Genomic DNA, 26,555 nt, shown 5'->3' with positions numbered 1-26,555 from the left:
TAGATAAAATGCCAACATTTGCATTAGAGCATCCTATTTTTAGTCTTTGGAATTGGTCTTTTAAACTGCATTCCACAGTACAATGTGTTCGAGGAAGTTTGTACAAGGAATCAAATAAGCATCCTAAGTTCTTAATCTTTCTGATCTCAGAAAATTTAAGCTTTAAATGCTCCTTTTTAAATCTTAAGTCTCTGAAGCACGCAAATTAAAAATTACAACAGAAGGTAAACATTGGCCCAGAGAGAGGGAAGGAAGACACTATAGGCGGGTCTGGACAACCCAAGTGGGGGTGGTGGGAAATGAAAACCATGTACATGGGTGGAGAACCGGGCTGTGGTCAACAGGGCAGTGAGGAACAGAGGTGCAGGAAAGCCGCAGGCTGCTCGACACCAAGCGAGGGAAGACTTCTCCCGAAGGCGGGCGCTAATCCCTAGGGAGAGAGAAATTGGCGCGATGCACTGAACACAGAACACAACAGCAGGAGAAAGGAGGAAAACAGGCGGCCGGAGAGCGGGCGGCGGTGCGGGAACCGGGATACACCTCGCCAGGAGGGCAGAGGCGGCGCTGCTGGAGGGCAGCGCAGGGGGAGGAGCGAGGGGCTTCCCAAAGGCTTTCCATCCCCGCCGCGAGGCGCCGGGGCCCCCGCAACGCGCTCTTCCTCTCCTCACCTGGGAACTGAAGGCGAAAGCAGGGCTACCGCTGGGCGCCGGGTCTGTTTCCAGCCCCGCTGGCTGACATGGCGGCCTACGTGCTGTCACAGAGCTCGCTCGGGTCTCCCACGACTCCCGCGGAGACACCTTTAGCCTCTGCGCCCCGCCTCCCTCTGCGCACCCCTAGGGGCTGGCCGGCTGGCCGCGGGCCGCGCGGGTCCGGGCGGCCCCGCCGCCAGCGGAGGAGCATAGAGCGCGAGCGGCTAGAGCGGAAGCGCAGAGGGCGGGCGACCATAGAGTACGAGCCCGGACACTGCCCGGATGGTCTCTTTCCTAACCGGTCCACTCACGATCCTCAGGTGGCTGAGCGCGGGCGGAAGCGGAAGTGAGGGAGCAAAACAAGCCGGATAGGTCGTGCACATGCGCAGTGTATGTTTACTTCCGCCCGGCCCGGTGTGGCTGCGAGATACACGTGGAATGTCCTACATGGGTCTCACCCGTGGAGCTGGGCCGGCTGATTGTTGGGGAGAACCTTAGAGGCGAGGATGTGGGTCCCAGTGGCGGGGCGGCCTCCTGGCGGGGCTTCCTCTGCGGCTGGCGATCTCAGCTTTAGTGGGCGCTGGTCGCTTTTGCGTTTTGGGGTCCGGAGCGGCGACGCGGAAGGACTGGCCTGCAGTTTCCTGCCGTGGGTTGTCTGACTTCCAACCGCAGGTATTGCCTAGTCTGGATTTCAATGAGTCGCCCTCCTGGGTGTCCAAGTGCCGGTTAGAGCCCAAGCGTTACGTAACCAATCGGAGATTGGCTGAGACCTTGGCTCAGATCCTGCGGGGGAAACGAAAAAAACCTCGCCACCTATTTCTGGAGTGCAATCCAGGTGAGTCCAAGTGGATTGTAATTTTCTTGGATATTCATCACTTCTGAAAATTTTGAGTATCCCTAACGTGTTAAGACACTGGCTTCTCCAGGTGGCTTACTAGGGAGAGTGCGGGCAACAAACTCGTGTGGTTTCTATTAATAATGGCACCACAAGATATTTCGGTAGTAGTTTGTACTTTACACAATGTTTTTATAAGACCTGATCTTAGATTTCACTGTCTCCTCAAAACAGTCACAAGCCCCTCTCAAAATTTTATCTCGCTTTCAGTACATATGCAGATCGTAACAAGGTGCTAAGAACTCAAGATTTGTAGACTTACAAAATGATAATTATTTAAAGCATCATTTCCTATCACAGTCATTTCTGTTTAGGCTTGATAATATCCTTGGTGATTAAAACATTCAGAAGTGCATGAGTAAGTGGTAGGCTAAAGGCAACCCTTTTTTGTTATTTTCTTTTTCCAAGTAGTAGTGATAGATTGATTAAGTGTGTAAGGTTTGCAGTTACTGACTGAAGCTTCAGTGCCAGGCTGCACTGCTTACCAATGGTGATGCTGAAGTCAAGCGCCTATATCTTATCTCCAGTTGACAGAAATGTAAAAAAAGAAACATTCACTTTGAGGATGTTGCAGAATTTTAAACTAGATACCATGTGTAAAACGTGTAATGAAATTTTGATATTAGATATTGACAGAGATTGCTATTTGCAAATAAACATTTCATTTTTTAATACACTAGGTCCTGGAATCCTGACTCAGGCATTACTTGAAACTGGTGCCAAAGTGGTTGCCCTTGAAAGTGATAGAACTTTTATTCCACATTTGGAGGTATATTTTTGGTTTCTAAAAATAATTTATTATTCTATTTATCATTTCTAAAATAATTTATCATTCAGTCATCGATGTTTATTATTCAGTCATCTATATTGGACTTTATAGAATCTCTTTTAGGGGATCAGTGCTAAATATTTTGTAATACCCAGTAACTAGAATGTAGTTAAGGATTTAATGCTTATTGAATGACTGAAAGATAGGGAGTATTGAGCTTTGTTCTCTAGTCTTATCTCTGCTACAGACAGGTTGAGTGACTTTAAATAGTGTGACTGGTATTACGAAGCTTTGTGTCCCCTTCTCCAGAAAGGTATGCTGTGTGCCAGCCTTCTGTGAGCTTAGAATCTATTTGGAGTGATTGCTAAGATTAGGTTAATGGGACTATGTAAACTCTGGATTTGGATTTCAGAGTCAAGAAAGGTTTTGGATAGTCTGATACAGTTGAACAGTGGAAACATCCAAATGGATTTCTCAGTGATTCTGCTTCTTACGTGGGGAATAAGTTCACCTAACAGTAAAGAAGTGGAAACTTGCATAATTAGCCAGTTTTTTTTCTTTCTTTATTTCTCTCCCTCCCTCTTTTATAAATATCTAGATTCAATTCAGTAAATGTACCCTTCTTTATGCCAACTTGCTGAAACCATGTAGAAGGATTTATCTAAAAGTGCAAAATGATAACAAAAAATGGTGAAAACGTTGGAAAGGTTGAGGAGGTAGGAAAAAAACAGGATGTTGTTTTTTTGTTTGTTTGTTTAGTTTTTTGCCATAGGGCTTGTGAGAGACAGAGAGAGACAGTGAGAGGGAAAGTGAGAAATTATCCCCCAGGGAGAAGGCCACGCTGCTATCCCTTCTCTGTTCTCCTGGGATTTTGGGCACACTCACACAGATGCACAGCGTGGTTTTCAATCCACCAGGTCCTGGACTCAAATGCCTTAACCACCCCCACCACCTGCTGCCTCCCTTAACCCCTAGAAGGGTGTTGATCATCAGAAACAAAATTGCAGATAAAGGGAACAATGTCTAGTGTTATAAAATACAGTAGAATATGCTTAACAACTTCTTACTAAATATAATGTGAAAGATGGTTGAAAATGATGATCTAATAATTACATTATTTAAGCACTGTATATTATATTCATGTATTGAAAAATCCCATTATAACAATTGTATTAACAAAAATTAAGAATTTAAAAAATCCACTTGTTTAATTTTTTAGACTATAACTGTAAGCATGAGGTTATTATTATTTTACAATTGACTGCTTAGAAAAGAATACAAGGATTTAGCAAGGTTTAATTGATACAAATTTACAAGAATTCCAAAAATACAAGTAAAAAAAGAACACATAAAATTATTTAAAAATTAGACTGTGCCCATGGTCTAGTAGTTAAGGAAGCCAGATCACTCATTACTGACTTGTGCTTTAAATCCCAGCCCCAGCATCTTCAGAAACACACTGAGCATATGTACATGTATGCCCCAAATCCTGACAGGATGAAGAAACAGAGAAGGGAGTACAGCATGACCACTCATTGAGGGCTGCTCTCTCTTTCTCTTAGTTTTTTTTTTCTCTCTGGTGAGCACACATGTCCTCTTGCAAATTAAGGAAAAAAAAATAATTCAATGATTTAAGGTCATGAAATGCGATTGAATAAACATACATATCTGTAATTTTAACTTGGAAAACAGATATGTGGTTAAGGCACTGCACTCCCACATGGCAAACAGCAGTTCAAGTTCTGGACCTGGTTGCTTGTTTTCTTTTTTTTTTTTTTGGAGAGGTTTTTGCTATAGGGTGCGTGCACTCGCCCGACACAGACAGAAAGAGACAGAGAGACAGAAAGCGAGAAATCACCCCCCAGGGGGGATGGTCACGCCGCCATCCCTTCTCCTCCATTCTCCTCTCGGGATCTTGGGCACGCACGCACACGTGCCCGGAGCAAGTTTTAAGCCACTGGGTCTGGGACGCGAACTGCGGTCGACTACGTGGGAGTCCAGCGACATAACCATTACGCTAACTGCTGGTTCCTTGGTTGCTTGTTTTCTCACTCCCTCTCTGTCTTTCTTTCTGGTCAAATTAAAAACAATAATCTTAATAAATAAAACTAAATAAATCTTTTAAAAAATATTTAATTTTATTAATTACTATTGTTTTTTAATTTGTTTTATAGAGCACATGCGCTCAACAGAAGAGACAGAGAGAGGGAACCAGCAGTTGGCGTAATGGCTATGTCGCTGGACTCCCACATAGTGGACCACGGACCACGGTGCGTGTCTTGGACCCAGTGGCTTAAAACTCATGCCGGGCACGTGTGCGTGCGTGCTCAAGATCCCGAGAGGAGAATGGAGGAGAAGAGATTGCGGCGTGACCATCCCCTCTGGGGGGTGATTTCTCACTTTCTGTCTCTATGTCTCTCTCTGTCTGTCTGGCGAGTGCATGGGCCCTATAGCGAAAACCTCTCAAAAACAAAAAAGAGAGAGAGAGAAAATGAGAAAGCAAGCTGCCAGGTCTGGGACTCCAACTGCTGTCAACCATGTGGGAATCCAATGCCTGCAAGTCTCCAAAAGTAGGTTTTAAAAAGAGGCCTACAGGGGCAGGCAGGTGGTGTGGTAGTTGAGTTGCTGGATTCCCACATGGCTGACCTTGGTTCAGGTCGTGGACCTGGCAGCTTGCTTTGTCTCTCCTCTCTCTCTCTGTCCTTCTCTGATCAATCTAGAACAAGTGAATAAAGTTAAATAAAATAATTCTTACAGGACCAGCAGTTAGCTTAATGGCTATGTCGCTGAACTCCCATGTAGTCGACCACGGTTCAAGTCCTGGACCCGGCGGGTTAAATTAACGCCAGGTGCATGTGCGAGCATGCCCAAGATCCCAAGAGGAGAATGGAGGAGAAGGGATTGCAGCATGGCCATCCCCCCTGGGGGATGATTTCTCGCTTTCTATCTCCCTGTCTCTGTCTCTGGTGAGCACACGCGCCCTATAGCAAAAACCTCTCCAAAAAAAAAAAAAGAAAGAAAAAATAATTCTTAAAAAAAGAGCCCTACATACATGCTCACAAAATAATTAAAATGTAATTAAAATGTCTATTTTTATTATAGGGTTTTTTGGGAGAGATTTTTGCTATATGGCTTGTGTACTCACCAGAGAGACAGAGACAGAGAGACAGAGAGAAAGCAAGAAATCACCCCTCAGAGTGGATGGCCATACTGCAGTCCCTTCTTTCTCCCTTCTCCTCTTACGACTTTGGACATACACACACAGACCTGGCACAAGTGTTGTTTTTATTTTTAAGAACTATTATTTTTATATTTATCTTTACTTATTTATTTATTTTAATTTGACCAGACAGAGAGCAAGCAAGAGAGAGGGAAAGTGAGAAAGCCACCTACCAGGTCCAGGACTTGAACAATGGTTGGCCATGTGGGAGTCCAGTGCCCTTAACCACCATGCCACCTGCCTGCCTCCTGGCATGAATTTTAAGCCTCTGGGTCTGGGATTCAAACTGCGGTCGACTACATGGGAGTCCAATGATGTGACCATTATGCAATCTGTTGCTCCTTCTGTTACAGTTTTTTATCCTGCAACACAGCAGTTGCTTTTCTGTAAGAAATGGGGAAAGGGTACAGCTTGCAGAAAGTAGAAAATGGTACAAAGAACAGGTACAGCTGATGACCAAAAACTTCAGAGTTTTCTGAAAATACTGGCTGTGAATAATATAGCTAGTATGGAAGAGGTCTTGCCTGAAATTTAGAAGCCCCTTTCTTTCTGGTGCTGTCAGTGTTGATGATCACCTCTGAAGAGGAAAAGCCCACTTCCCACTGACCTTAGAGAACACTCAGCATCTCTGCTTGATTGTGACAAAGGCAGTATTTGGATGGATCATGAAATGCTTCTAAGGTAGCCAACGGTTAACTCTTCCAATAAGCATATTACCACCAAGGTAACTTACCCTGTGGAATAACTACAAAGTAGGATGATATTATTTACACAGTTAATTTATACAATTCATCTGTACCAAAACACATACACACGCACAAAACCAGAAAGTATATGAATAAGATAGAAAAAGAACAATTCAAATAGCGCATGTGCAGCCTTCCACTTCAGTAAGTGCCAGGCAATGGATGAACTCAAATCTGAGAAGTTGGTTTATATAGGTGAGAGCTATAGAAAAAATGTGCGGATGATTTTAAAGGTTTCCCATTTGTTGATAAAGCATGTTCAGGTGTCCAGGCAAGTGGGTGGGGGAGCTTTTTAACATTTACAGGGATTGTAGAAGGTTTTTGAGAAGCTTCATCTAAGAATTAACAGAACTGACATAATCTTCTAAAAGAATGACGTTAAAGACAACTTGAAATTTTTGTAAATTTACTAATTGTTCAGAGTAAAACATTAAGCTGATTAAATTTCTGAGTGTTCAAATAAAAGAAAGTGAGAAATCACCCCCGCTCCCTCCGGGAAGATAGCCATACAGCAATCCCTTCTCCTCCATTCTTCTCTTGGGATCTAGGGCACACATGCATGCACAAGTGCCAGGTATGAGTTTTAAGCTGCTGCATCTGGGACTTGAACCATGGTCAACTATGTAGGAGTCCAGCGACATAGCCATTACACCATGTCCTGGTTCCTTGATGAGGTTTAAATAAGACAAACTTAAATGCCTAACTTAATGACTAGCAGAATCTCAAGGGTTACTTTCCTTTCCACTGTCCCTTCTGTTTTCTGTTTTTGAATCCTAAATATAATTCATTCAAATTTTAAAACATGATCTCACCATTCTTGTGTGAATTCAGAGATTTATCCTGGAGCATTGGTTGTTACCGTGTTTGAATTATTGAATGGTAAGAGTGATGCTAAAGCAAAAACACGTGATAACTTCTTAAATTGGGTTATGATGATGATTTCCAAAATTAACCATAAATCCATAATTAAGTGTCATCTTCTCAAATCCTTTTAGTTTTTAGGAGTAAAATATAGCAAAGTCATGTGTGTGTGTGTGTGTGTGTGTGTGTGTGTGTGTGTGTATGTTTATTTTACATTTTCATCAGACCAAAATTTACTAGCTTTTCCATAATTACAAAGATTAAAATGTTGAGCCAGCCCTGTGGCCTAGTGGTTAAGGGGGCTAAATCCCACATGGCTGACTGCTTAGTTTGAGTCCTGGCCCCAGGGTCTTGAAAAACATGGCCTGGGGTCTGCAGGTGGCACGATGGCTAAAGTGCTAGACTCCCACATGGCCGACCTTTCTGGCGAGCATACGCACCCTATAGCAAAAACTTCTCAAAAAAAAAGGAAAGGGAACCAGCAGTTAGTGTAATGGCTATGTCGCTGGACTCCCACGTAGTCGACCACAGTTCGCATCCTGGACCCAATGGCTTAAAACTCACGCTGGGCGCGTGTGCGTGCATGCCCAAGATCCTGAGAGGAGAATGGAGGAGAAGGGATTGTGGCGTGACCATGCCCCCTGGGGGGTGATTTCTCGCTTTCTGTCTCTATGTCTCTCTCTGTCTGTCTGGCGAGTGCACGCGCCCTATAGCGAAAATCTCCAAAAAAATAAAAATAAAAATAGAAGGGTAAATGAGAATTTATTGAAGATTATTTTTGATTTTGAGTAATTTCTCTTGATAATATGTATTTTCACTATTTTTAAGGCATTAATTGTTTTCTATTTTCTCTTAAAATTTTAAAACTTTTAAATTTATTTTTACTATTTTTTTGTTTGTTTTTAATAATTATTTTATTTAACTTTGTTTTAATTTGACCAGAGAGGGACAGAGTGAGAGTGAGAGGGAAAAAGCGAGAAAGCAAGCTGCCAAGTCCAAACTCAAACTGCGGTTGGCCATGTGGGAGTCCAGTGCCCTTAACCACCACACCACCTGCCGGCCACTTACTGTTATTTTTTTATTTGCTATAGGACATGTGTGCTAGCAAGAGAGAGAAAGCCTTCAGGTCTGGGACTCAAACCAAGGTTGGCCATGTGAGATCACCTCAATCACCACCTAGCCCCCTGCTCTGTTAAATTTTAAGTATGTGAGTAATATGTTCTTTTTTTTTTTTTAAAGCTTTTTTTCTTTTTTAATTCTATGAGAGAGAGAGAGAAAAGACCCTGATAGTGTCTCGATGCCTTTCTACCCCCACAGGCCTCAGCCTCAGGTCATGGGCGCATGTGCACTTGGTATGTTCAGGAAGATCTCCAGGTGCAAACCCTCCATTTTCTCATGCAGTCAGCTTTGAGGAACACTGTATTACTGCTGTGCCTTTGTCTGGCCCCAGCAATATTTTCTTTACATCTTTTTGGAGATCATAATTTTTTATTTTATTTTATTTTTTAGATTTTTCTGTAGAGCATGTGTGCTCATGGGAGAGAGTTGAGAGAGAGATATATAGAAAGTGAGCAAGTATCCCCTAAAGGTGCTGACCATTCTGCAATCCCTTCCCCTCCATTCTCTTCTTGGATTTTGTACACGCATACATGCTAGGCTTATTTTTCAAGCTGCTGGGTCTGGGACACAAACCATGCAGTTGACTATGCACAATCAATCCCCCTTACCTGTATGCCATCTGCTGGACCAATCATAATATGTTTTGTAAAAAGAGCTTTGAAATTTTGGGGGCAACCAGCAGGTGGCATAATGATTACATTGCTGGACTCCCACGTGGTTGTCAGTGGTTGGAGTCCTGGACCTGGTGACTTAAAACTCAGGCCAGGGAACCAGCAGTTAGCGTAATGGCTATGTCGCTGGACTCCCACGTTGACCGCGGTTCGTGTCCCGGACCTGGTGGCTTAAAACTCACGCCGGGCGCATGTGCGTACGTGCCCATGATCCCGAGGGGAGAATGGAGGAGAAGGGATTGCGGCGTGACCATCACCCCTGGGAGGTGATTTCTCGCTTTCTGTCTCTATATCTCTCTCTGTCGGTCTGGCGAGCACACGCACCCTACAGCGAAAACCTCTCCAAAAAAACCAAAAAAACAAAAAAACAAAAACTCAGGTCAGGTGCTTGTGCAAGCCCAAAGTCCCAAGAGGAGAATGGAGGAGGAGGGATTACTGTGTGGTCATCTTCCTTGGGGGAGTGATTTCTTGCTTTCTCTCTGGTGAGAGTAGGTGCCCTATGGCAAAAAAATTTCTCTTAAAAAAGAAAAGAAAAGGAAAAAAAAATCTCTCTACAAGAAAAGGGAAAAAAATCTTTGAATTTTTTCAGCATAATGCTGAAATTTCTTTCTTTTTTTTTCTTTTAATCATTATCATTCTTCACTTTGCTATAGGGTATGCATGTTCACCAAAGAGAGACAGAGAGAGAGAGGAAAAGTGAGAAAGCAAGCTGTCAGGTTTGGGACTTGAACCTCAGTCAGTCATGTGGGACCCCAGTGCCCCAACCGCTACATCACCTGCTGGTCTCAATGCTGAAATTTCTTAACATGTCATGTCTGTCTCTTTAGTCCATAGGAAAAAATGTGGATGGCAGACTTGAAGTGTTCCACTGTGACTTCTTTAAAATGGATCCTAGAAATTGTGGATTAGTAAGACCCCCCATTATGATTTCCCACATGCTGTTTCAGAACTTGGGAATAGAAGCACTTCCTTGGTCAGCAGGTACTTTTGTCATTCACTAAAGTAAATAGCATATAACTCACCAGTTTTCTTCAGCAGTATACCTCATTTATCAATAAGCCGTGTATACATTTTATCTTACTGAATTTATTAGGAGGTACTTTAATGTTGAATATGGCATTTCTCTTGCCTGGACACAAAAAACCACTTTATTTCCCTATAAGTTCCATATTAAGGAAAATTGGTTGAAGCTTTTTGTTGAGTAAAAAAAATTTAAAGTTAATATAATATATTTTCAGTTTGCCTCAATAAAATATGGTCGTAGGAAAACGTGTTAAAAACTTTATTCAGGGGGACCAGCAGTTAGCGTAATGGCTATGTCGCTGGACTCCCATGTAGTCGACCATGGTTCACATCCCGGACCCGGTGGCTTGAAACTCGCGCCGGGCGCGTGTGCGTGTGTGCCCAAGATCCCGAGAGGAGAATGGAGGAGAAGGGATTGCGGTGTGGCCATTCCCCCTGGGGGGTGATTTCTCGCTTTCTGTCTCTCTGTCTCTCTCTCTCTGTCTGGCGAGCGTATGCGCCCTATAGCAAAAACCTCTTAAAAAAATATGTAAAAAAAACTTTATTTGGATCTTTTTGTTTGTATTTCTGACAGGTATCCCTTTAAAAGTTATTGGAATCTTCCCAATTAAAAGTGAAAGAAAGGCACTTTGGAAACTTATATATGACCTATATTCCTGTACTTCTATATATGGACATGGACGCATAGAACTAAATATGTTTATTAGTGAAAAAGAATACAAGGTAGGTATAGTAAGTCTCTGGTTTTTGTTTTGAAACAGTTCTGTGATTTTTTAGATTTTTACCATAGGGTGTGAATAGTCACTGGAGAGAAACAGGAAAAATGAAAAATTATATCTAGGGAGAATGGCCACGCCTTAGTCCCTTCTCGTCCATTCTCTTCTTGGGATTTTTGGTATGCACTCATGTGCACCTGACATTATTTTTAAGCCTCCAGTCCAGGACTTCAACTATGGTCGTCCATGTGTGAGTCCAGCATCTCAGTGGCTGCTCCACCTGCTGTCCCCTCAGCAATTGTTTATAGTCCTCACCATGCAACTCTTCCACCTGCTTGGTTAAGTTAATTTCTAGGTTTATTGTAAAGAGGATTGTGTTCTTAATTTCTTTTGCCAGTTGTCCATTACTAGTGCATAAAAATATAACTGATGGGGCCAGCAGGTGGTGTGGTGGTTAGAGTGCTGAAATTCCCACATGTCTTACTGTGGTTCGAGTCCCAGACCTGGTGGCTTGCTTTCTCACTCTACCTCTCTCTTTTTCTGTCTTTCACTGGCAAAACTCATTGTGAAAAAATAATAATAAATAAATAAATCAGTAATTCTTAAAAACAATCAAACAAACAAAAACAACCATTTTGTGTTGTCTTTGTATCCTGCAATTGCTAAATTACTTTATTAGTGCCAACAGGGTTTTGTTTTTGTTTTTGTTTTTTTTTTAATGTGTAATCTTTAGGATTTTAGACTCTTATTTTTTATTTTCTGTAATGGAAATCCCTCCTGAAGTTCTTGACAGTATCTCTTTTCTGCTCAGAAAGCTTTATGTTAGTAATCTAGTAATTCAGCGCAACATAAAATGCTTATTTGTGCATGTGGGAGGTATGGGGTTAGGATAGTGGGGCAAAAAGCGAAGAGAATTTACTCACCTAAACCTAGGTAGTAAATAAATATTCATTAGCCGTGGAAGGAGGGCAAGAGGCTCAGAACCTCAAGGCTGTACGTACAGTATATGAATAAAGAATGAAAGGATGAGATATAGGAAATGCTTCCTTGGATTTTATCTTGCTGCTTGGAAGATGTTCCTATGGCCCATTCTTTTACCATGGATCTTTTCACGTGTGGTTTGTCTCTCTGTAGTGCCTTCTCATTAACTCACATAGCCTCTCATCCTTCAAACAGCCTTAGCAATTCTTCACTGAAATTTAATAACTCACTTGATACCTCTAGTTTTTATTTTTTTAAACAGAATTATTTATCTGTGGGCCACCAGATGGCGTGGTGGTTAAGGTGCTGGACTCCCACAAAGGTCTGGGGCTGCCGTATGAGTCCCAGATATGGTGGCCTGCTTTCTCACTTTCACTCTGGTAAAATTAAATAATAGTAACAATAATAAAACTAAATAAAAATGGTTTTTAAAAATTATTTATTCAGTTTATTTTATTATTTTAAAAATTTTAAAATTTGACCAGAAAGAGAAAGAGAAAGTGAGAAAACAAACTGCCAGGTCCTAGTCTCAAGCCATCATCCTCCATGTGGGAGCCCAGCACCTTAACTACCACATCATTCGCCAGTCCCCCTGATAGGTATTTAACATACTTATCTTTCTCCAAAGTATATATCACAGTTAACTCATTATTCCTGTGATTAGCTAATGTTTTCCTACCCTGTTCTGTTGTAGGATCTGTAGGACAAGAATTGTTTATGTTTTCCTTACTTCTCTTATTAGATGATTACCTGTTAAGAACTTTATTATTATTTTTTTTTTTGGAGAGTTTTTTGCTATAGGGCACGGTGTTTGCCAGAAAGACAGAGATAGAGACAGAAAGTGAGATATCTCCCCCAAGGGGGGATAGCCATGACACAATCCCTTCTCTGTTCTCCTCTCAGGATCTTGGGCACGCACACACACGCGCCTGGTGTGAGTTTTAAGCCACCAGTTCCGGGACTCGAACCGCAGTTGACTACATGGGAGTCCAGCGACATAGCCATTATGCTTTTATTTCATCTTTTTTTTGTAGAGGATTTTGCTATAGGGCTTGTGCGGTCGCCAGAAAGACAGACAGAGACAGAGATATAGCAAGAAATCACTCCCCAGGGGGGGATGGCCACACCGCAATCCCTTCTCCCTTCCCCTCTCGGGATCTTGGGCATACACACACACGCACCTGGCATGAGTTTAAGCCACTGGGTCTGGGACTCAAACTGTGTTAAAATATGTGGGAGTCCAGCAACATAGCCATTACACTAACTGCTGGTCCCCCACCTGTTAAGAACTTTTAATCTGATTTTTCTTTAATGAGATTTTTACCCTGATAGATACATGATTAGGGATGAATCAATCTCAAATACATTACATGTTGGGACCAGCAGATGGTATAATGGTTACATCGCTGGACTCACACGTAGTCAAACATGGTTAGAGTCCCGGACCTGGTGGCTTAAACCTCATGCTGGGAGCGTATGCGTGTGTGCCCAAAATCCTGAGAGGAGAATGGAGGAGAAGGGATTGTGACATAGCCATCCCCTCGGTGGGGTGATTTCTCACTTTCTCTTTTTCCGTCTGTCTCTGTCTCTCTGGTAAGTGCACATGCCTTATAGCAAAAATCTCTCTAAAAAAAAAAAAACATATGTTGTGTATACATGATTACCTATTGTAAATGTGAAAGTTTTTGAAATGCTTATGGTTAGGAATTTTCATTTAATTCTAATTTTGTTTACTTAAATGTCCTAGATGTTGTTATAGTATTAAGATTTAACATTTGAATTTGATTATATACATTTACACATTTATATAGTCATATATACATTTTATTTTCCTTTAACTAGAAACTAATGGCCAATCCCAGAAATCCAAACCTCTATCAGGTATTAAGTGTGCTCTGGCAAGTAGCTTGTGAGATTAAGCTTCTGCACGTGGTGAGTAAAATTCCTCCAAATTTCAAAAGAGAACTTTATTTTTTTTTAAAGAATTGTTTTATTTAACTTTATTAACTGATTTTTTAATTTGACCAGAGATGGACAGAGTGAGAGAGAATGAGAGAGATAGTGAGAATGCAAGCCACTAGGTCCGGTTCTTAAACCACAGTCGGTTATGTGAGAATCCAGCATCCTTAACCACCATAGCTCCTGCCGGCCCCAAGAACTTTATTGTTTTTTAAAGATGCTAGTAAATAGAGATGACTTAAAGATGAATTTTATTATTTTTCATGACTATAGAAGGTAATAAGGCAAGATGATTTTGTGGTCAAAAGTTTTTGCTGCAAATATTTTATATTTTTCTCTTTCAAATTAATACATACTGGGATCAGTAAATGGCATAATGGTTATGTTACTGGACTTCTACGTGGTCGACTGCAGTACGAGTCTCAGACCAAGAGGTTTGAAACACACTGAGTGTGCATGTTTGCCCAAAATCCCAAGGGGAGAATGAAGAAGAAGGGATTGTGGTGTGGCCAGCCCTCCCCCGTCCAGGGTAATTTCTTGCTTTCTGTTTCTCTCTTTCTCTGTCTCTCCAACAAGCCCATGTGCGTATTGGAAAAATCTCTTAAAAAAATGCATTCTCATGGTAAAAATATAAAACTTATTTTAAAAAAAAGAGGGGGAGCAAAAATAAGAGGGCAGCAGGTGGCATGGAGATGCTTTTCTTTTTCTTTATGTAGTAGAGATTATAGTATCTTGAATCCTTTTTTGGTAGATTTTTTCCCTTGCAGTGAACTTATTTCTTAATTTTTTTTTCTTTTTTACTTTTTGTTTCTTTTCTTTCTTTTTTTAAAAATTTTGCCAGAGTGTCTTTGCATTGACCAGAGAAAGACAAAGAAGGGAAGTGAGAAAGCACCCTCTACCGGAGATACCCTTCTCTTCGGGATTTTGGGCACGCATGTACACATGCCTAGTATGTTCTCCAGTTGCCTTAACTACCATCCCACTGACTGGCCTTATTTCTTAACTGGGTACTTAATTGTTCATTATAGAATTTCCCCCTTTTTGGTGAATTTCTTTGGGGAATATCAGAGTTATCTAATAGAAATATAATGTGAACCAAATATATATAATTTTATATTTTTTAGTAGTCATATCATTGAAAGTAAAAAGGAAACAAGTGAAACATCTTTTTATTTTTACTTTTTTGGGTAGGTTTTTACTATTGGTCATGTGCACTTGCCAGACAGAGAGAGAGAGAGAGAGAGAGAGACAGACAGACAGACAGACAGAAAGCGAGAAATCACACTCCCCACTCCCGGGGGGAATGGCCATACCGCAGTCCCTTCTCCTCCATTCTCCTCTTGGGATCTTGGGCATGCATGCACATGTGCCCGGTGTGAGTTTTAAGCCACCAGGCCTGGGATTCGAACCACGGTTGGTTCCATGGGAGTCCAGCAACATAGCCATTATGCTAACTGCTGGTCCCAAAACATCTTTTTATTTAACCCTGTCAATTCAAAATATTATTATTTCAGTGTGTAATTAGTATTTTTAAATCAGTTATTACATAATTTACATTTTTGTGTGTTTGTGCTAGGTCTTTGAAATTTAGTGTGGATTATATATTCAGAATATATCTCAATTCAGACTAGACATATTTCAAATGTTTATTATCCTTGTATGACTAGCAGCTATAATGTTTGATACCAGGGAACTACAAAGTAAGAAAAAAATGATAAATATACTTTGCTTCATGTCATTGTTTACCCATTCGCTTTTTTTTTTTTTTTTTTTGGAGAGATTTTTCACTGTAGGGCGCGTGCGCTCGCCAGACAGACAGAGAGAGACATAGAGACAGAAAGCGAGAAATCACCCCCCAGGGGGGATGGTCACGCCGCAATCCCTTCTCCTCCATTCTCCTCTCGGGATCTTGGGCACGCACGCACACGCGCCCGGCGTGAGTTTTAAGCCACCGGGTCCGGGACACGAACAGCGGTCGACTACGTGGGAGGCCAGCGACATAGCCATTACGCTAACTGCTGGTTCCCTACCCATTCGCTTTTTAAAAAATTTGCCATAGGGCATGTGTGCTTATTGGAGAGAGAAAAAAAGAGAGGGAAAGTGTTAAAACATCTAGAGGGAATGGCCATGCCACAATCTCTTCTCCATTCTCCTGTCAAGATTTTGAGCATTTGTGCCCAAAGCTTTGTATGTGTTTCAAGCTGCCAGGTTTGGGATTTGAACTGCACAGTTGGCCATGTCTGATCCAACCACCTTACTCTGTACCACAGGGTAGCTCCACCCATTCAGTTTTTTATTTTAGACTACAGTATGTATCAATAGTTTTTATAGGATATATACGTTACGTATTTAATGGGGCTTTATTCTTCCAAGGATGTATTAGTTTAATTTAAAATTTTTGAAGTTTATTATTTTTTCTTTGATAGCATCCCTAACAGGATTTTTTTTTCTTTCTTTTATTTATGGTTTTTTTTTTTTTTTTTTTTTTTAGGTTTTTGCCATAGTGTACATGTGCTTGTTGGAGAGAGACAGAGAAATACAGAGAGGAGAAAAGAAGAAATCAGTCCCGGAGTGGGGGGGGATGGCCACATCACAGTCCCTCCTCTTCAATTCTTATCTTAGGATTTTGAGCATGCACACACACATTCTTTAGGTGTGACATTCAGGCCACTGGGTTCAGGACGCAAACCATGGTTGACCATTAGGGACTCCAGCACCTTAAGAACCACACCACCTGCTGGCCCCTCTAACAGGATCTTAACGCTATACTCCACCCTGAGCCCTCCGTCATCCCCAGTTCATGGCCAAGCATGTCCCCTGTGTATTCAGAGAAGTCTTAGAACTTGACCAGAAACCTTCCCATGCAGAATTCTCTCAAAGAGCATTGTGTTTTACTGTTATTCCACTGTCTGGCCACCTAATTTTCAAATTTTTACCTTGGGTAACTCTAAGTACTCCCTTCACTGTTTTTGAGTCCAAGAATACATAGAGCCTTTTAGTCTACTTAGCTATTTTCTTTTCTTTTTTTTTTTTTTTTTTTTTTTCAGCTTGGGACTTTTATTTTGTTTGATTTATAGCTTTTGTTGTAATCTTCCACCCCCTAAAACATTTGAGGTTAGTAAATTGACTCTCTGGTCCTTGTCTTTTTTCTATATGTATCATGGTCTCTATTTTTCTCTATTTCCAGAATCTTTTCACATGTGGCCCTCATATCACTGATGGTTCTTTCTGCCCAAACCGTATATTATAATCTGGAATATAGTTTTTGATTTACCTAAATTTGTTCCTTACTCCACCAACCTTATCTCATTCTATTGAGCTTTCATTTTAACCTCTTCTGCCTTCATGGCTTTTGGATGGTTTCCTTTTTTTTTTCTTTGAGGGTTTTTTTTTTTTTTTTTTTTTTTATTTTTGTCCGGGCAAATGCCCCCACCGAAAAGACTTTTGTGCTCGCCAGAGAGACAGAAAATGAGAAATCAGCCCCCAGAGGGGATGGCCATGCCTCAATCCCTTCTCCTCCGTTCTCCTCTCAGGATCTTGGGCACACACGCACATGGACCCAGCGTAAGTTTTAAGCCAACAGGTCTAGGACTCAAACTGTGGTTGATTATGTGGGAGTCCAGTGATGTAACCATTAGATTATCTGCTGGTCCCCTTCATGGAGGCTGTTTACTATCCTTAGCTTTTAGGATAATGTTTCCTTCTTGTTCTTTTCTAGGGAGACAGAACTAATAGGTTTATATCGATCTATAAGAGGGGATTTATTTATTGGGGAAATCAGCTCACTTGGTTATGATAGTTGAAAAGTCCCACACTTTGCTGTCTGCAAGATGGAGATTCTGGACTTTTATTAATGTGGTTTAGTCCAAGTCCAAAGGCTTCAAAGGCAGGAAAGCTGATGATGTAACTCACGGTCCAAGGTTGAAAGCCCTTGAAATCTGCAGGGCCATAGGTGTAAATCCCAGAGTCTGAAGGCATTTAGTTTTTAATTCTGATGTCCCAGGCAACAGAATCCTGCTCTATCTCAAAGAGACCCATTTGTCTTCTATATATACACTCTCTGGGCCCTGGTTAATGGAATCTGCCTACACTAAGAATGGGTCTTCCACATCTAGCTTACTCAGACTCCCACGTTAATCCCTTCTGGAAATACCCCTGAGGACGCACCCAGAGTAATGCTTTTCCTAGGTATTCCCTAGTCCAGTCATTTTGACACCAAAAAGTAACTATCACACTTAATATTTACTTTCCAAGGTCCTGGGTTAAGTTTTGCCATTCATTAACTTCCAGAAAAGCGAGGTCTTTCTGAACCCACCATTTTTTAGCACTTGCTCCATTGTACATGTGCAGTTATAAACTAGGTTGTTAAACTCAATTCCCAGGATATTGCAGGTTTTCTTCCACTGTGGCTTTGGTCTGTGTAAGTAAGGTCTCCTCCATTTCTACTTTCACACCCTACACTGCTTGCTAGACAGAACATGTGGGAAACTTCGTCCCCATCATGCACTGCAGCCAGTGCTTTGCCTTCCTCTATTTAAAGTGATATTTCTGAAACTGCTAGCAATTTCACAAATGGGAAACAATTGCATTTTTCATTCCACTACCAGTGTCACTGTAGTGAATATTTTTTTTTTTTTTAACTTTTGCTATATAGGGCATGTGCACTTTTCTGAGAGAGGGACATAGAGAGAAAGTGAGAAATCACCCCCTATGGTGGATGGCCATGACGCAGTCCCTTCTGTAGTCTCTTCTTGGGATTTCTGGGCATGCACACATGCCCAGCATCATTTTTAAGCCAGTGAGTTCAGGACTTGAGTATGTGGGATCTAGCTGCCTTAACCTGCATGCTAGCTGCTGGCCCAATAAATGATCATTTTTAACAATAGCCTTTTTAAATCTTGTTAAGTATTGCTTTAATCTTTTTTCAACCTAAATCAGTACTTTATTCCTATTCTCTTTTTTTTTTTTTTTTTTTTGCCAGAGGGTACATACATTCACTAAAATGAGCAAGAGAAACAAAGCGTTCCCCAATGGGGTATGTTCACACCACAATACTTTTTCCTCCATTTCTTCATCCTGTCAGGATTTGGGGCATGTATGTACATGTGTCCCACATGTTTTTCAAGTCACTGAGGCCAGGACTAGAAGTGCAGTTGGCTATGTTGGCCATGTGGGATCCAGTTCCCTGTATACAGGGCTTAACCCTGCACTATAGGGCCCGCCCTGTTATAGCCTTTTAAGTCTGTGTCAGATGCTTTTTTTTTTTTCTCTCTCTTTTTAAGACAGGGTCTCATGTTATGAATCTGCCTTAGCCTCCCAACTGAGACTATAGCATGTGCTCCCACACCCAGCTATTTTTTAGACAAGGTCTCACTGTGTTTCCTAGCAGCCTTTAGCTCTTGATCCTCCTGCCTCAGCCTCCCCACTGCTGTGGTTATTGGTACACACCACTGCTCCCAGCCTTTAAGTTGGACCAAGAATCGAACCAGATCCCCACGTGATTCTAGCCTTTGGAGCACAGTGTAACAGCAGTTGCTGCTGGGACTGAGCCTCGGATGCTATTTTAATCGTATTATTTTTGGAATTTAATATGGGTGTATGTGTGGGTATGCATGTTTTTTTATACAGAATAATTTTTTCAGGTTTTTTATTTTATTTTATTTTTTTATGGTTTTTGCCATAGGGTGCATGTTCTCGCCATAGAGAGACTGAGAAAGTCAGAGAAAAGGAAAGTTAGAAATCACACTTCAGGAGGGATGGCTAGGCCATAATCCCTACCCCTCCTGGGATTTTGGGCACACATGCACATGTATGCAGTGTAATCTTCAAGCCATCTGGTTCAGGACTCAAACCATGATCAGCCATGTGGGAGTCTAGTACCTTAACCACCATTCCACCTGCTAGCCCCCAGTTGTGTTGTCTTACAGTATTGCTTTATGGACAGAATTGTATGTACATAAGTTAAGTACCAAAAAAAATGATCTTTTAAAATATTGATAGGAGTATCTTTGTATGTCTATTCATATGCCCTCATGTACTGAAATCTGTTTGATTAACAGGCTTTTCCACTAAGGTTAGGGCAAAAAAGAAATCCCCAGTATTGGGACCAGCAGTTAGCGTAATGGCTATGTCGCTGGACTCCCACGTAGTCGACCACGGTTCGCGTCCCGGACCCGGTAGCTTAAAACTCACGCTGGGCACGTGTGCATGTGTGCCCAAGATCCTGAGAGGACAGTGGAGGAGAAGGGATTGCGATGTGGCCATCCCCCTGGGGGATGATTTCTCGCTTTCTGTCTCTCTGTCTGTCTGGCAAGCGCACGCACCCTATAGCAAAAAAAACTCTCAAAAAAAATCCCCAGTATTTACCTGATAGCCCTTATACTGCTGATTCTGACTGTAACATGGAAATGTTGGCTGGTAAAAACTATAATTGAAGGGCCAGCAGGTGGTGTGGAGGCTAAGGTGCATTATCCCACAAGGTCGACTGCACAGTTTGAGTCTTGGACCTGGCAGATTGAATATCATTCTGTGTGTGTGTGTGTGTGTGCACGCGCACGTGCACGCACACACACATGGCGTGGGCACACACATACGGTTTCCCAAAATCCTTAAAGGAAAAGAGGGGGATTGTGGTGTGCACATCCCCCTGGGAGGTGATTTTTTTACTTTCTCTCTCTCTCTCTGGAAAGCATATGCTCCCTATAGTAATTTTTTTTAAATTGTAACTTAAGGACTTTTGCATACAGTAACCCTCCTTTAATTAAGTTAGTAAAAGAGTTACTGTACCAGGATAGAGTTTTGATCCTTCTCTTTAACAAACAAAAAATCAAGAAGAGAGGAGGAAGGATGTGGCACAGTGGTAATGCTACTGGACCTGCATGAGAAAGAGCCTGGGTTTGCCTTGCAGGGTCTCTCTGAGCATAGTAGGCTCATATGTGTCTGTGATCCAGGCCACGTGAGCCTTGGGGTGAATCATAGTTTGAAATATTCCATCTGTCCTTCTCTCTCTCTCTCACTCTCTGTCTTGCTCATGGTAAGAAAGATATGGATAAACCTTTTCAAAAAATCAAGGAGAGAGGTGTACATAATTCAACTATCAGTTGTTTTCTTAAATCTAATTAAAATGACCTGAATTTAATTCATTCTCTTGTTTAGATCAGATTTTTTTTAAGTAATCATTTTGAGTGATTTGACCAAAGAAGAATAAAAGAAATGTTGCTTTGTGTTTGTTTTTCTTCCCTCAGGAACCTTGGTCATCATTTGATATATACACCCAAAATGGGCTCCTGGAAAAGCCGAAACGTAGGGTAAGAATGGATGAGTCCTTTTTTTTTTTTTTTAAGTGTTACTTCCTTTACTTCCTTTAAGATTCTCTAGTGTTCTGTAGTTGTCTTAGTTTTAAATTTTACAATAACTAGAGATTTTTAAAAAATGTATCTTCATATTGTTAACAAATTAAGATGATTTTGGCAGAGAGTTGCATTTATTAGCCATGGTATGAAAGATGCTAGTATAGTGTTCATAGAGTAGCTTGTAAAATTCTACTAACGTATTTACTAGTATTTCAAAAAAATACTGGGGGGAGGCAGCAGGTGGCGTGGGTGGTTAAAAGCACGGGACATTCCCACGTGGCTGACCACAGTTCAAGTCTTGGATCTGGTGGCTTGCTTTCTCACTTTCCTTCTCTCTGTGTGACTTGTTTTCTCTGGTCAAAATAAGAAATGAATGAATAAATAAAATAAATAAATAATTCTAGAAATAATACTGTGGACTCACTTTTGAGTGAAATGTTAATTATGACCTAACTTAAGCATATCAGTATGGGACCAGCAGATGACATAATAGCTACATCGTTGTACTCCCCTATGGCTGACTGAGGTTCAAGTCCTAGATTCGGCAGCTTGAAATTCATGCCAGGCACATGTCCGTGAATGCCCAAAATCCGAAGAGGAGAATGGAGGAGAAGGGATTGCAGTGTGGCCATCCCCCCCAGAGTGATTTCTAGCATTCTGTCTGTCTGTCTCTCTCTGTGTCTTTGGTGAGCACATGCACCCTATAGCAAAAATCTCTAAAAAAAAAAAAAAAAGATAATAAATTTTTTTAAATAAAAAGAAAGCATGTCAGCTTAATCTGAAGGTCCCACTTGGCTACCTCATTTTATTCTCATTCTTGACACCAAAAGGAAAAGGAGATAATTTATTTAGAAGTGGTCTAGGTCCAGCTGGTAGCATGGTGTTTAAGGCACTGGACTCCCACATGGCCAACCACAGTTCAATTCCTGGACCTAGTGGCTTGCTTTCTCACTCTCTCTCCCTGGTCAAATTGAATAATAATAATAATTAATAAAATAAATAATTCTTTTTAAAAAAGATATGGCTTAATTTTAGTGATCGTTCATCATTATGATTTTAGTTTTATTTTGCTATTCATAAGGCATAATTTATGTAGAATAGAAATAGGATAGTAATAACATATTTTGGCCTGTCCAAATGTCCCCAAAATGGATGATTCTGTATATAAGACACCTACCTTCTCATGTTTACTTTTTGTTTTTTTAAAACTTTCTGTCTGATGGCGTGTGTGCTTACACATGTGAGAGGAAAAGAGAGACAGAGAAAAAATAAGCAAGTTACCCCCATGGGGAATGGTCACGCCTCAATTTTTTTTCTACCATTTTTCCTACTTTTCCAAATCTCAGGTATACATGAATATATGTGCAGTGTTTCTTAAGCTACTGGGACTTCATCTGCACAACCGTGTTATATCCAGCTGCCTTCATCACTACAGCCATTGCCTGGCCCTCTTTTTTTGTTATTCTTTTTCAATTTTTTAAGGAGAGGGAGAGAAAATTTGCACAAATGTAGAAAAGGAAGGTAGAGGGAGAGGGAAAGATTGATATTTTTGACAGAGTTTTGTCATTGTGAACCTTTCTTTGCCTAGTGTTCCAGTTAGGTAGGATTACAGACTCATTACAGTGCCCAGGCTTTTCAGGCTGGTTCACTCTCCAAACTCTGGCATCCCAAGTATCCCTGCCTTGCACAGCTACACCCTAGATATCTTATGCCCCCATAGCTGGACCTCAGTTTTTCAATGAGAAGATCAAAAGCTAAAAACAATCATTTTTCAGAGTTTTTGTCACAGGGTGCATGTAACCACCGGCGAGAGAAACAGAGAAAGACAGAGAAAGGGAAAGTGAGGAATTCCCCACCCCCCCAAGGGGATGGCCACGCTACAATCCCTTATCCTCCATATTCTTCCTAGGATTTTGGGCACGCATGCACTTGTGCCCAGCATGATTTTCAAGCCAGGTCCAGGACTTGAATTGCAGTCGACCATGTGGGTGTTCAGCATCTTAACCACTGTGCCACCTACTAGCCCCCCAAAAGGTTTTTGAACTAACTTAAATATATCAACTTTTACTGATAGACATGAAATTACCAAATGTGTTTCATGAGAGAATTTTATTTAGACATCTCACATGTATCTGATATCAGTGTGTTCGTGAATGCTGTGGAAGTACTTTTGATGCTATGTGGCAGGCTGCAGTTTGAATCCTGGGTCCCTGGCATGTGTTTGCATGGCCCCAAAATTCTGACAGGAAGGAGAAATGGAGGAAAAACGTTTTTAGCACGATCAGGCTCCATTAGGGTGTGCTTTCTCCTTCTAGTTCTCATTCTCTCTGGCAAGCACACGTGCCCTCTGGCAATTAAAAGACAAGTATTTTGAGATTTTAGACATTCAACAGTTTTTAAGAGCACATCATCTTCATTTTTATCCAAATCATATGAGACTTTTTAAATACATAATTTAAAAATTTAAGTCAATATTTTTGTTCCTTAAGATCTGGGCATGGTGTGTTGAACACATCAAGGATTCCGTATGTCTTTGGGATATAATATTATCCTACTTGGAACTTAAGGTATTACTGTTTTGGATGATTTCTAAAGACACAGACTTGGGACCAACAGTTGGTGTAATGGTTATGTCACTGGACTCCCATGTAGTCAGAGTTTTTGTCATGTAACCACCAGTGGTGTGCGTCCCGGATCCAGTGGCTTAAACTCACACTGGGCATGTGTGCATGTGTACCCAAGATCCTGAGAGGAAAATGTAGGAGAAGGGATTGTGGCGTGGCCATCCACCCTAGGGGGTGATTTCTCACTTTCTGTCTCTCTATCTCTGACTTTCTGGCGAACGCACTCTCTCTATAGCAAAAACCTCTCCAAAACAAAAACAGAAATAAAAAACCAAAGACACAGACTCTTGGATCCAACAAAGGACTTTACCCCTAGCCTCCCTCATCCCATGGAGTGATGTGATATGGCTTAGTTAATGCTGTGCACACTGCATTGCAGCTGAGCAACACAGCTGAGCGAATCCACCTTTGTCTTTGAAGGAAACATTATTTTTAAAAATAATTATTTTAATTTTATTCATTGTCATTATTTTATTTTACCTTTTTTAAAAAAACTTGATCAGAGAGAGATAAGAGAGAGAAAGTAAGTGATAAAGCAAGCTGCCAGGTCTAGGACTCGAATCGTGGTCAACCATGGGAGAATCCAGTTGCCTTAACCACCACATCAACTGCCGACCCTGAGATATTAACTTGTTCTTCAAGGTTGCTCACTGCAAACAGCTCTGAGAAATGGTCAAGATGCTCAATGATTAGGACTTTGCATTCTTGACACACCCAATGGAAAATCTAAAGTCACTCAGGAATCTTTAGTAATTGTGTCTTCCACTGGGTAGCTTCAGGGAATAAGTCTTCCTCTGGCAATATTTTATGACTAACACTGTTTTCTCTTCCAGGAATTAGTAGAGCAAATACAGCAAAACCTGTATTTTATCCGGATGACTCCTCGTAGAAATTTATTTACAGAAAACTTAACACCTATTAACTATGATGTATTTTTTCACATGGTAAAGCACTGTTTTGGGAAGCGCAGTGCCAAGCTAATAGATCATTTACGGTAAGAAGCATAAAAGCAGTGTAAAAATAACCATTTAGGGCCAATAGGTGGCATAGTGGTTAAGATGTCAGATCCCACATGGCTGAAATGTGTGGCTCACGTACCCAGCAACTTCTGTGTGCCCAGAATCCCAGGAGGAGAATTATGCTGGGTTTGTGTGCGTGCATGCCAAAAATCCCAAAAGGAGAATGAAGAAGGGATTGCAGTGTGGCCATCTTTCTTGGGAGTGATTTCTCATTTTTCCTCTTTCTGTATGCCCTATGGCAAAAGCTTTAAACTATTAGCTAGATATAAGTTATTTTAAATTGGGCTTACAAGCACTTAAATATGAACTGAGAGTTGTGAGAAAGAATTAAGCATATAAATTTACTTTGTATACTTTGTATTTCTTTTGCAGTTCATTGAGTCCAGTTGATGCAATGGATATATTGACACAAATAGGAAAAAATGAAAAAGTGAAAATAAGTAGTATATATCCTCAAGACTTCAGACGGCTTTTTGAAACCATAGAGCATTCCAAAGATTATACCTATAAATGGCTATATGATGACAGCATGGAAGACAATCGTGTAGAGAATTAGAATGTTAAGACATTAGCTGAAGCCGTTTATTTATTTGACAAATATGACTCGAATAAGAAAGAATTAAGCTTGAGAAGTTCACATCTTTTCAATGGAAGATAACTGTTCTTGTTTCACACAGGGTTAGGCAGATCATTTCTTCTGAAGTTGATACCAATAGATAATATTAGTGGCTGCTGTTTTATTCACAACTGAGTAAAATGAAAAGTTCAACTAATTGTGGGTTTGATCAGGATTGAGACTTGTTTTGTTTTAAATTCTTATCTACTATAAACACGCTGGTAGTTGTAGGATATTACATTACCAGTTGAAAATTAAGTCTACTTTTATAAGTCCTTTTGGCTAAATACCCTACATTGTATTTCACTTACACCATTGCTGATTTTTTGCATTTCTGGGGGAGCAAAAGAGATTGTACATTATTAAGCTAAGAAAGTAAATTAGAGCCAGCAGGTAGCATGGAGATTAAGATAGCTGGGTACTACATGGAAGACTGTGCAGTTCAAATCCTGGACCTGGCAGCTTAAAAATCACACCAGACGTGTGTGGGTATGTGCCCAAAGTTCTGAGATGGAAATAGAGTTGAGAAGGGATTTCAGTGTAGCCATCCCCTGGGGGGTGATTTTTCACTTTCCCTTTGTCTCTTGTTCTCAGCAAGCATATGGCGCCTTATAGCAAACTGAGAAAAAAAAAGTAAAAGAAAGTAAATTCTACTGATTTAAGTGGTTTGTTTTACCTTTCAGTTTGTTGAAATGTATTATCAAGTACTGTATATGAAATTATTTAAATTTTAATATGTTTTAATATGATTTAAACTTTTTTAGAAATTAAAATATTTTAAATAATAAAATTTTGTGATGATTTCTTTGTGTTTATTGATGAAACATTAAATTCACCCCAACTGGAGCAAGCAGGTAGCATGGAAATTAAGGTGCTAGACCCCACATGACTGAGCAGTTGGAGCCCTGGACCTGGCAGCTTGGAAATCATGAGCCCCAACCACTACACCACCTGTGGTCCCCAGTAGATACCATTCTGATGATGTCATTTGAGTCTCCTACTCCAGCCACACCTGAAGCCATACATTTCCAAAGCCAAGTACCTGAAGTGACTACATTTCCATTTTTGTTTAAACCCGTTTGGTGTGAACTCACCACTTTCAACCAAGAGTTGTAATACTGAGTAGTGGGAAAAGCTGTGATGCATTTTTGGATGGAAAAATACATCGTGCCTTTTCTGACAACCCAATGTAGTCACTACATTAATAGCATTCATAAATAGTACCCCATTCCTATGTAACTGCAGGGACTTTGTATGTAACTACTAGAAATTTGCATACTCCTTGGGAACCAGCA

At 40.8% G+C, this 26,555-nt stretch overlaps 1 protein-coding gene across 1 annotated transcript; it reads left to right on the top strand.

Annotated features, from left to right (window-relative positions):
* Nucleotides 1-1,070: 1,070 nt before the first annotated feature.
* Nucleotides 1,071-26,010, top strand: TFB2M (transcription factor B2, mitochondrial). The gene is made up of 9 exons (XM_006157283.2): nucleotides 1,071-1,079; nucleotides 1,188-1,524; nucleotides 2,265-2,353; nucleotides 9,798-9,951; nucleotides 10,568-10,716; nucleotides 13,533-13,622; nucleotides 20,894-20,956; nucleotides 24,459-24,619; nucleotides 25,017-26,010. Exons 1-9 carry the CDS (start codon nucleotides 1,071-1,073, stop codon nucleotides 25,198-25,200), a joined length of 1,236 nt encoding a protein of 411 aa, XP_006157345.1. The 3' UTR covers nucleotides 25,201-26,010.
* The last annotated feature ends 545 nt before the right edge of the window (nucleotides 26,011-26,555 follow it).

The sequence above is a fragment of the Tupaia chinensis genome, unplaced genomic scaffold, assembly GCF_000334495.1.
Source record: "Tupaia chinensis unplaced genomic scaffold, TupChi_1.0 Scaffold000532_1, whole genome shotgun sequence".
Taxonomy (NCBI): Eukaryota; Metazoa; Chordata; class Mammalia; order Scandentia; family Tupaiidae; genus Tupaia; species Tupaia belangeri.
This window is presented reverse-complemented; position numbering and strand designations above follow the sequence as displayed.